The sequence below is a fragment of the Ornithorhynchus anatinus genome, chromosome 7, assembly GCF_004115215.2.
Source record: "Ornithorhynchus anatinus isolate Pmale09 chromosome 7, mOrnAna1.pri.v4, whole genome shotgun sequence".
NCBI classification, from domain to species: Eukaryota; Metazoa; Chordata; class Mammalia; order Monotremata; family Ornithorhynchidae; genus Ornithorhynchus; species Ornithorhynchus anatinus.
In genome coordinates, this window is record NC_041734.1 from 81,810,637 (window position 1) to 81,821,998 (window position 11,362).

An 11,362-nucleotide genomic window follows, 5' to 3' on the forward strand; every position below is an offset into this window, starting at 1 on the left:
AAGAGGGAAATTTTAGCTTTGGACATGCTGAGCTTGAGGTACCCCAGGGACGTCCATGTAGAGACGACTCGGAAGCAGATAATTACGGTATTCAGACTCGTTGTGTCAGGCATCATACCATCATACCGAGTGCTGGGTTGGATACAAGCAGATCGGTTAGGACACGGTCCCCGTCCCACCTGGGGCTCACTCTCAATCCTTTTACAGATGAGGAGACCGAGGCCCAGAGAAGTGACTCGGCCAAGGTCACCCAGCTAAGTAGGGGAGCTGGGATTAAGCCCGTGCGCTTGCCATTAGGCCGTGCTGCTTCTCACGTAGTCATCTAAGTAGAGATGGTAGTTGAGTCCGTGGGAGTGAATGAGCTTTCCCAAAGGAGTGGGTGTAGGAGGAGAAGGGGACCCACAGCTGAGCCATGAGAGACTCCCCCAGTTAGGGGGTGGGAAGCTGCAGAGCGGCTACAGAGAGGATGAAAAGCAGTGTGGCTTAGTGGGTAAAGCACAGGCCCGGGAGTCCTAAGGACCTGGGTTCTAATCCCAGCCCTGCCACTTGTCTGCTGTGCCACCTTAAGTCACTTTTTTGCGCCTCGCTTGCATCTTTAAAACGGGGCTGCGGACTGTGACCCCACGTGACACAGGGCCCGTGTCCAACCTGGATCTCCCCCAGTGCTTAGTACAGTGCCTGGCACGTGTTTAACAAATGTTATTTTTAAAAAAAAAAAGTGAAAGTGAAACTAAGCTTAGATGGTATTTCTAGAAGGGGGTGAGAGTTTGTGTGAAAGACGGGCCAGAGGTCAAGGAGACCGAGGATGGAGTAGGTAGAGCCTGTTCAGATTTAGCCTGGTCATGGGTGACCTCAATGCGGTTCTAAACGCCCTCTGGGCCTGGGTGAATCTACCATTATTCCCTCCCCCTTGCTTACTGCAGTGCTCCGCACACAGTGTGCGCGTTACACAAATCCCCTCCATCGGAATGTGTCTTTGTGTTTCAGTTGTACTTCCCCCAGTGCTTAGTACAGTGCAAGGTCCCCGGCAGGCGGCCACCGGCCATCGTCTCCTGGGACCTCTGTCGGAAGTCCGCTTCTCCTTTCTAAATAACCCGTGGCTTGCGTTTTAGTCACCGACCGAGCGTAGCTCCCCTCCTTCGGGGACGGAGGGGGCGGCCGGGGCGTCGGGGGATACTTGAGGCGGGACCGGGGCGCAGCCCACGTGCAAATACTAGCGCGAGTTTATTGGAGGTCACCTCCAGCCAGGCGACAGGCCCACCTGCGGCCGGCTCCCCCGTGGGTGGGGGCAGTCCAAGGGGGGAGGTTGAGGCCGCGGCCCCCTCCCCGAAACAGCTCCTCCTCCCCCCGAGGCTGGCCAGAGGCCCGGTGGGCATTCCTGAGAAGAGCTGGAGCCCAGATGCCGGCCAAAAGTCCCACCGGACCGAGGTCGAGGCCCCTAAGATGGCACCCCCGGCCCCACATCGCCCAGCGCGCTCCCGGGGAGCGAGAAGTAGCCCCCGGCCGCTCGGGGGCCGGGCAGGGAAACAACCGAAGGTCACGGACGGGGGGGCCGGAGCCCGCCCGGCCCCATCTCTCCTCCTCTCCCCCCACCCCACCTCAGCCTCGCCCCACCGCGGGGTCACGGCCGCTCGTGGAGGTTTTAACTCGGCCATCCCGTCGCCGCCGGCTACAGGGAAGTTTCTCCAAGGGGGTCCCCGCAAGTCTTCGGAAGGGGCCCGGCCAGGTCTGACTGGCCTCGGGCTAGAGTCCTCCCACGCGTCACGGCCGCTCGCTCGTCACGGGACGCTGGGAGGGACCGAGCCCGGCCTACCCCGGGGACTCCAAGGCGGCAGAGGATAAGGAGACGGAGTAAAACTAAGACTGCCGGCCCGGCTGGAGCAGGAGATGCCTCAGGGCGGGGCTGGTGCTCGGGAGAAGGCACGGGTCGATCTTCCAGAGAGCCTGCTCCAGGGCCTACTTCTTGACGGAATATAAAAAAAGGATTGAAACAAAGCAAGAACAACAGCGACGACGATAAAGACGACCAAGCTCCCCGCCCCGGCGCCCCGGGGCAGTCGGAAAGGCCAGAGGGTGGACGTCGGCCCCCGGGACCGGTCGCCGGTTGCCCCGGCCCGGGCTGGACGGACGGACGGAGACGGATCGACTGACGGGCCGGCCCACAGACAAGTCGGGTTTCACAGCTCTCCATCCTTCAAAGTGCACACGGCGGGCCCGGGCCGGCGGGCCGGCGGCCCCCGGACGGAGGCGGGGGCGAGGGGGAGAGGGTCACCTCTTCCGGGCCCGACGGGGGTCCCTCCCGTTGGTCGGCAGGGGCGGGGCCGGGTGGACGGGGCCCGCGGGAGGCCCCCGATCCCCGCCCCGCCCGGGCCCGGCCCAGCCGTGGGAGTGACTGTAGGACACCGGGAAGGCCGCCGGCTCGCCTGGGTTGGGACCCCCGTTTCCTTGAGGGGGAAGACAGAGAGAAGACGGAGGCGGTGACTCGGCGCTCGCTCCCACCGGGGACGGCCCCTCCCCGCCGGCAGCCCGGAGCGGAAGGGGAAGCTGTCGCCCCCACGCTGGACACTCACCCCCGGACATGGCCGCACACGAGGGCTTGGTCGGAGATGGCACCTGCGGGAAGCCGGTTTGGGGGGGGCGGAAGTGAAGACGCCCCCCGCCCCTCAACCGGAGCCGCCAGTCCTCCCGCCCCCGCTTCCCACCCCCACGAGGCTTGGGCAGACCCCGGCGTTAAGGCACCAGACGCCCGCGGCCGATCCCGTTTCTCGGCGGGCGCGCAGCCGGGAGGGAGGGGAGGGAGGGAAGGGGCTCGTACCGCTCTGCTGGGGGGGGCCGCGGGGGTCCGTCTGGGGCTCGCTGAAGTTTGGCACTTCTGAGTACACCATACAGAACCTGCAGAGACACGGGGAGAGCGCCGACCGCAGCAGCTACAGGCGGCGTGCACACGTGGACACCAACACACACGCGCGCGCCCACCAGCAGGAAGAGGGCAACGGGAGGGGCAGAGGCAGGCAGGCAGGCACCCTCAGCCCCCAGCCCCGGGGAGCTGGAAGAAAGAAATCCCCGGCGTCCCCACCGTCCCCGGGGCCGGGAATCGCCCAGAGCAGCTACGTGGGCGGCAAGAGGAGGGGCCCGATTATCTAAGGGAGTCGGGCTGAGGGTGAGCGGCGCCCGCCTCCGTCCCTGAGTCCACGGGCCGACCGCACGACGGTCCGGGCGGCAGGGGTTGAGATGGGGCTCGGCCCCGGGCCCGGCTCGGGCGGGACGGCGAGTCGGGCGTCGGGCCGGTACTTACTCGCCGATGCGGTGGAGCAGGCCCGCGCGGCCGGTGTACAGCGTCAGGCAGCCTTTCCACATGGACGCGTACCTGTCGGGGCGGGGGCGGGAGGGGACAGAACGCACAACGTGAGGAGGGCCGCGGCGCGTTCCCCTCGGCTGGGGGCTTCCCCGCCCACGGCAGCCGGCGGCTCACCAGCACTTCCGGCAACGCCGCCCACCCGCCCCCATCACGCCGCCTTCGGTCCACCGGAGGGTCCGGCCCCGGACCGGAACCCGGCTCTCCCAGTTCCCAGAGAAATCAATCCCGGCCTCGGGAGCTCCCCGGGGGACGGGGACCGTGTCCGCCAACACACGCACGCGATGGAGATGATCGATAAGGCGGTGGAACGGGGCGACACCCCCAGGTCTGGAAGTGAGGGGGTCAGGGCGGTGGGCGCGGGGCGCAGACCCGATCCCCCGACTCCACCTCTTCTGCCGGCTCGGTTCGCTGGCCGGCCGGACCCCGTTCCCATTCGGGACGTGGTCGGGGCGGGACCGGGGGCTCCGGCCTCGAAGGCTCACGCGACCCCCAACCCCCTTGCCTTATTTCCAAGCTCTCTTATCCCACGTGCTGCTGCTTTCTGAGCCCCTCCCCTCACCAAGTTTTCACTCTGTGAGATGTCCTCAGGAGACGCCCCAGCGGCAGCCCCGTGGGGGTCAGGGACGACCACCGCGGGCCTGATCATCCTGTGTCTGCCCCAGCTCTTAATAATGATGATGATGGTATTTGCTTAGCGCTTACTATGCGCCAAGCACTGTACTAAGCGCTGGGGGAGATACAAGGTCATCAGATTGTCCCACGTGGGGCTCACAGTTTTGATCCCCATTTTACAGATAATAATAATGCTGGTATGTTAAGCGCTTACTATGAGCTAAGCACTGGAGTAGATACAAGGGAATTAGGTTAACCCACATGGGGCTCACAGTCTTCATCCCCATTTTGCAGATGAGGGAACTGAGGCACAGGAGTGAAGCGACTTGCCCCAAGTCACACAGCTGACAAGCGGCGGAGCCGGGATTAGAACCCATGACCTCAGACTCCAGAGCCCGGGCTCCTTTCACTGAGCCACGCTGCTCAGTGCAGTGCTTGGCGCAAAATATTTACCGATTACCATAATAATCACTAATAGTAGTACTCGGGACCAGGAGCGAGGAGACCTAATAATTAGGACTGTGGTATTTGATATAAAATCATCAGGACCCACATGGGGCTCACGGTCTAAAGCACAGGAAGTCTGGATATTGAATTCCCATTTTGCAGTCGAGGGAACCGGCACAAAGAAGTGAAGGGACTTGTCCAAGGACACACGGCAGACAAGTGGCAGAGCCAGGATTAGAACCCAGATCTTCTGACCCCCAAGGCCTGTGCTCTTTCCCCTAGGCCATGCTGCTTCTCCATCCCAGCTCTTCCCCCGGTCTTTCCTTCAGGCAAGTCGCTTAACTTCCTTCAATCGTATTGACTGAGCACCTGCTGTGTGCACAGCCCTGTACTAAACGCTTGGGAGAGGACGCTAGAACGATACTCAGTTTCCTCCTCTGTAAAATGGGGATGAGATCCCTGCTCATTCTCCCTCTGGCTCCCACCGGGCAACAGGGCCTGTGTCCAGTCTAGTTGTCCGCAGTGGAGCCTCTTCTGGTTTACTGGTTTCACTGGCCTCTTTACTGGTTTCACTCCAGTCCTGTAATCATTACTAATAATGACGAGGATGAAAATAGTAACAGCGGTAATAGTAATAATAAGAAGAACGGCATTTGTTAAGCGCTTACAATGCGCAAAGCACTGTTCTAAGCGCCGGGGGCGATACAGGCGATCGGGATGTCCCCCGTGGGGCTCCCGGTCTTCATCCCCATTTTCCAGATGAGGTCACTGAGGCTCGGAGAAGTGAAGTGACTTACCCAAGGTCACGCAGCTGACAAGCGGCGCAGCCGGGATTAGAACCCACGACCTCTGAGTCCCAAGCCCGGGCTCTTGCCACTGCGCCACGCTGCTTCCCACGCTGCTGGTACCCGTTAAGCACGTACTGGGTGCCGAGCACCGTACACGATCAGATCCCGTTTCACCCAGAATGTGCGTGTGGCCCCCTAAAAAGCTCATTCTTGGCTTCTTCTGCCTTCGGACTCATTTTTCTCTTTCCCTGCACGGCTGTCACAAAAGCCCCCCGCCCTCAGACCACCCGTTCCCGGCGGGGCAAGAGGGGGGATTCCCCTCACTGCGCCTCAGTGACCAGAAGGGGTTCGGGACCGGCCCCAGCTGCTTCCTTTTAAAAAAAAAAACCACTCTCTTCTCCAAAAATAAGTACTTCTTTTTAAAAAACCCCGTCTCCTCTAGTAGGCAAATACCCTTTCTCACCTCAGGGAGGTATTTAGAGGGACGATTTCGCTGCCTTTCCTGCCCCCGTTACACCTGGAGTCGATCAACGGGGTAGCCTGGGCACCTACTCCGTGCAGAGCGCTGTACTCGGCGAGAGGCCGGAGTCGGTAGCGAGGCGAGCCAGTCGACCGACGGCGCACGGACAAGCACAGCCTCACGGAACCGGGACCTGGGTTCTGATGTCGCTTCTGCCTCTTGCCTGCCAGGTGACCTTGGACAAGTCGTTTCTCAGCCTCGAGTCCCTCATCTGTAAAATGGGGGTTCAATACCTGCCCTCCCCCACCTTTAGACCCGTGTGGGATATGGACGGGGCCCAGGAAAGATAATCATGGCATCTCCCGTTAAGCGCTCACGACAGGAATCCAGTACGGTACTAAGCGCTGAGGTAGATACTAGAAAATCAGGCCGGACAGCTCCGGTCCCACCCGGGGCTCACAGCTGGAGTATAAGGAAGAACAGGTATCTTATCCCCATACTACAAGTGGGGAAACGGAGGCACAGAGAATAATACTAATGGTGGTATTTGTTAAGCGCTACGTGCAAAGCACTGTTCTAAGCGCTGGGGGGATACGAGGTCATCAGGTTGTCCCACATGGGGCTCGCAGTTTTCACCCCCACTTTACAGATGAGGGGACTGAGGCACAGAGAAGTGACTTGCCCAAAGTCACACAGCTGACAAGCGGCAGAGCTGGGATTCGAACCCATGACCTCTGACTCCCAAACCCAGGCTCTTCCCACCGAGCCACGCTCGTCACCGTGTACCCGCTAAGCACCTCGTCCCGTCTCCGTCGGGGGACGTGTGAGATAATCGGGTCCCGCCTGGGGTCCGAGCCTAAGTAAGAGGGGGAACAGGCTCTGGCTCCCTGTTTTACAGATGAGGAAACTGAGGCACAGACAAGTGATGCAATTTGCCCAAGCTCGCCCAGCGGGCCAGGGGCGGGGGCCCGGATTAGGACTCCACGCTGCTTCTCGCCTCGATCTGACTTTCTTCAGCCTACCCCGGCCCTTAGGACGGTGCTTGGCACAGAGTAGAAGTACCGCGGTTGCTTGGACTACAGAGAGATTGGCAGGAGCAGAGGGTCTCGGCCCCGACGGGTTTCCGACCTGCCAGTCGGCTACGGCGTCCCTTTGCTTTTTTATTAAATGGTATTTAAGTGCTTACCCTCTGCCGAGCACTGTCTGAAGCGCCGGGATAGACGTGGGGTAATGAGATGGGACAAGGTCCCTGTCCCACACGGGGCTCACAGAAGCAGTGTGGCTTTGCGGAAAGAGCACGGGCTTGGGAGTCGGTAGGTCATGGGTTCTAATTCAGGTTAAGCCACGTGGCTGCTGTGCGACCTCGGGCAAGCAGAGCGAATCCCGGCTCTGCCACTTGTCAGCCGTGTGACTGTGGGCAAGTCACTCGACTTCCCTGTGCCTCGGTTCCCTCATCCGTCAAATGGGGAGGAGGACTGTGAGCCTCACGTGGGACGACCTGATTCCCCTGGGTCTCCCCCAGCGCTTAGAACAGTGCTCTGCACAGAGTAAGCGCTTAACAGATACCAACATCATTAGATCTGTAAAATGGGGATGAAGACCTCGAGCCCCAGGTGGGACAGGGACCGTGTCCAACCTACCTTGTAACTACCCCAGCGCTTAGAACAGTACTTGGCACATAGTAAGCGCTTAACAAGCACCATAGTTCTTTAAACTCCATTTGGCCGGTGAGCTGAGGCCCAGAGAAGCAGAGTGACTTGCCCAAGGTCACACAGGAGATGAGTGGCGGTGACGGGATTAGAACCCACATCCTCTGACTCTCAAACCCTCGCTCCTGCCCCTAGACTTCTCTGCTTCAGCTCCACTCTGTGCATAAGCACACAGACTTCCTGCCCGGTTTGTCCCCCCGTCATCACATCCCCCGCCCCACACTTCCCCCGAAAGCGGAACCGATCCTCTTTGCAGCGTGGCTCAGTGGAAAGAGCCCGGGCTTTGGAGTCAGAGGTCATGAGTTCAAATCCCGGCTCTGCCACTTGCCAGCTGTGTGACTGTGGGCAAGTCGCTTCACTTCTCTGGGCCTCAGTTACCTCATCTGCAAAATGGGGATGAAGTCTGTGAGCCCCACGTGGGACAACCTCATTCCCCTGCGTCTACCCCAGCGCTTAGAACAGTGCTCTGCACATAGTAAGCGCTTAACTACCACCATCATCATTACCACCGGGTGTAACGATAACGAAGGCATTTATAAAGCGCTTACTACGTGCCAAGCACTGTTCTAAGCGCCGGGGAGCATACAAAGCGATCAGGCTGTCCCCTGTGGGGCTCGAGGTCATCCCCATTCGCCAGACGAGGTCACGGAGGCCCAGAGAAGCGACTGGCCCCAAGTCCCGCGGCTCAACGGGGATCTGAACCCACGCCCTGACTCCCGAGCTCTTTCCGCTGAGCCACGCCGCTTCCCAAGGCGCGGCGCTCCTCCCGGAACAATCCGGAAAAACGAGGCCGACGGTCCCGCCCCGTCACCCGAGGTCGAGCTCCTGCCCGACTCCCGTCTCCCATTTGGACGGGCGGCGGCCCGACCCACTTGGAGCGGCAGGATGCCCGGGGTGGGCGGTGAGGGGAAGGGACGCTTCTAGTTTCACTTCTGCCCCCCGCCCGTCGCGTGGGACCTCGGGGGGGGGGGGCCGCTTCCCCTCAGCCGGGAAACGGGCCCCGCCGGACGGCGGTCCTCGCCCCCGCCGGGCACGGAGCGGGCGGCCGAGGCGGGGGGGGTCCGACGGCGGCAGCCCCGGTCGGCCCGCGGGTCTCCGCCCCCCCCGGGGCACCTACCCCCGGGTCAGTCGGATGATGTCCCCGGTCTGAATGAGGCCCCCGACCTCGTCCCACACGGAGATGGTGATGCTGCCCGTCCGGTCCGCCACCTTGCACGACCGCACCTCGTGCCCGTCTTTCGTCTTGGTGACTCGCCCTGGGGGAAGAAAGCGCCAGGGAGCGGGTGAGGCCGGGGAGGGGCCGGGGGAGAGAGGGGAAGGAGGGCAACGAGAAGGGGGAGAGGAAGAAGCCGAGGCCCATGACGTCGTGCCCATCTTCCGTCCTGGCGACTCACCCCGGGGGAAGGTCGGGAACTTCCCGAGTGCTTAGGACGGTGCTCCGCACACAAAAGCGCTCAGTAAGTATGATGGAATGGAGGAGGAGGAAGAGGAGAAGTCCAGTCATGCCCATCTCTGGTCTTGGTGAAACGCCCCGGGGGGAGGCCCAGGGAACCTGGGGAGGGGGAGGAGCCGGGGAACTTTCCCGAGCGCTTAGTACAGTGCTCTGCACACAATGAGTGCTCAATAAGCATTATGATGAAATGGGGGCGGAGGAAGAGGAGAAGTCTCTCTGGTCATGCCCATCTCTGGTCTTGGTGACTCACCCTGGGGAAGCCCAAGGAACCTGGGGAGGAGCCGGGGAACTTTCTCGAGCGCTCAGTACAGTGCTCTGCACACAATAAGTGCTCAGTAAGTATGATGACGAGATGGAGGAGGAGGAGGAGGAGAAGTCTCTCTGGTCATGCCCATCTCTGGTCTTGGTGACTCACCCTGGGGGAAGCCCAAGGACCCAGGGGAGGAGCCGGGGAACTTTCCCGAGCGCTCAGTACAGTGCCCTGCACATAAGTATTATGATGACATGGAGGAGGAAGAGGAGGAGAAGTCTCTCTCGTCATGCCCAACTCTGGCCTGGGTGACTCGCCCGGGGGGGGGGGGAAGGCCCGAGGCAGGGGGAGGAGCTGGGGAACTTCCCCGAGCGCTCAGTACAGTGCTCTGCACACAGTAAGCACTCACTAAATAGAGAGCGGGATGGGATGGGAGGAGGAGGAGTGGGGCGGGAGCCCCCCCGGGGGTGAGGCCCAGTCGGGACCGCCGCCCCCCGCCCGCCGCCCCGTCTCACCGATCTCCAGCACGATAAACACGACGTTGAGGTTTTTGAGGCCGGGCTTAATGTCTTTAATGAAGAGGCAGGGGTCTCCGGCGCCGTTCATAGCCGCGAGGCCGGGGGGGGGGGGGGTGGGGAAGGGGGAGGGGGGCTCCGGCCCGGGCCCAGTCTGGTCAAGGGCGCCGGTTCCCGACAGCCTCCGCGCTCACACCGGAAAGCGGCAGGAGGAGGGGAGCAGGAGGAGGGGAGCAGGAGGAGGGGAGCAGGAGGAGGGGAGCAGGAGGAGGGGAGCAGGAGGAGGGGAGCAGGAGGAGGGGAGCAGGAGGAGGGGAGCAGGAGGAGGGGAGCAGGAGGAGGGGAGCAGGAGGAGGGGAGCAGGAGGGAGCCCGGGCCGGTCCTGCCGCCCCTGCGCATGCGCAGACGCGGAGCTCCGCGGCCGACGAGCCGACTCCGGCTGCCCGCCCGCCTGTGCGGCGTCCGCTTATATAGCCCCGGGCCCGACCACGCCGCCACGTCCGCGGGGGGGGGACGGAGGGCGGCGCCCCCCGCCGGCGGGGGGAGCGGCCTCCGGGTTTTTCCCCCCCCGCCGCGCCCGCGCGATGGGCCGGTCCGAGGCCGAGGAGGGAGGGGGCGGGGAGGGAGCGCGAGGCGGCGGGTTGGGATTGGCTGCCCGCACTGCCCTTCGCCCTACTGATTGGGCGCCACCTGGGGGCGGGACACAGCACTGTGATAAACGCTTGGGAGCCTGTAAAGAATAATAATAATAGTAATAACAATAATAATAACAATAATCATAATCATAATCACAATAAATAATAATGTAGGCATCTGTTAAGCGCTTACTCTGTGCAGAGCACTGTTCTAAGGACTGGAGGAGATACAGGGTCATCAGGTTGTCCCATGTGAGGCTCACAGTTAATCCCCATTTTTATAATAATAATAATGATGTTGATATTTGTTAAGCGCTTACTATGTGCAGAGCACTGTTATAAGCGCTGGGGGAGATACAGGGGAATCAGGTTGTCCCATGTGAGGCTCACAGTTAATCCCCATCTCAATAAGAATAATAATAATGATGTTGGTATTTGTTAAGCGCTTACTATGTGCAGAGCACTGTTCTAAGCGCTGGGGGAGATACAGGGTGTAATCAGGTTGTCCCACGTGAGGCTCACAGCTAATCCTCATTTTAATAATAAGAATAATAATAATGATGTTGGTATTTGTTAAGCGCTTACTATGTGCAGAGCATTGTTCTAAGCGCTGGGGGAGATACAGGGAAATCAGGTTGTCCCATGTGAGGTTTACAGTTAATCCCCATTTTATTAATAATAATAATAATGATGATGTTGGTATTTGTTAAGCACTTCCTATATGCAGAGCACTGTTCTAAGCGCTGGGGGAGATACAGGGTCATCAGGTTGTCCCACGTGAGGCTCCCAGTCTTCATCCCCATTTTCCAGATGAGGAAACTGAGGCACAGAGAAGTGAAGTGACTCACCCACAGACACACAGCTGACAAGTGGCAGAGCGGGGAATCGAAGCCATGACCTCTGACTCCCAAGCCCGGGTTCTTTCCACTGAGCCACAGGGTTTCTCTTATAAGACTTGTCAGCCGTGTGACCTTGGGCAAGTCACTTACCTTCTCTGGGCCCCAGTTCCCTCATCTGGAAAATGGGGATGAAGACTGAGCTCTACATGGGACAACCTGATTACCTTGTATCTACCCCAGCGCTTAGCACATAGTAAGCACTCAAATACCAGCATTTATTTTTTATTTCATTTTTG

General features: G+C 60.5%; 1 protein-coding gene across 2 annotated transcripts; it reads right to left on the bottom strand.

Annotated features, from left to right (window-relative positions):
* Positions 1 to 356: 356 nt before the first annotated feature.
* NABP1 (nucleic acid binding protein 1) lies at positions 357 to 9,694 on the bottom strand. 2 transcript variants are annotated; one of them, XM_029069007.2, is made up of 6 exons: positions 9,593 to 9,694; positions 8,492 to 8,630; positions 3,296 to 3,367; positions 2,816 to 2,892; positions 2,571 to 2,613; positions 357 to 1,959 (listed from the first exon to the last, which is right to left on the bottom strand). In XM_029069007.2, the coding sequence occupies exons 1-6, from the start codon at positions 9,681 to 9,683 to the stop codon at positions 1,893 to 1,895; spliced, it is 489 nt and encodes a 162-aa protein (XP_028924840.1). In that variant the 5' UTR covers positions 9,684 to 9,694; the 3' UTR covers positions 357 to 1,892. The 2 variants fall into 2 exon arrangements, with proteins under 2 accessions (XP_028924840.1, XP_028924839.1); XM_029069006.2 differs by having other exon boundaries at positions 358 to 2,444.
* Between the last annotated feature and the right edge of the window lie 1,668 nt (positions 9,695 to 11,362).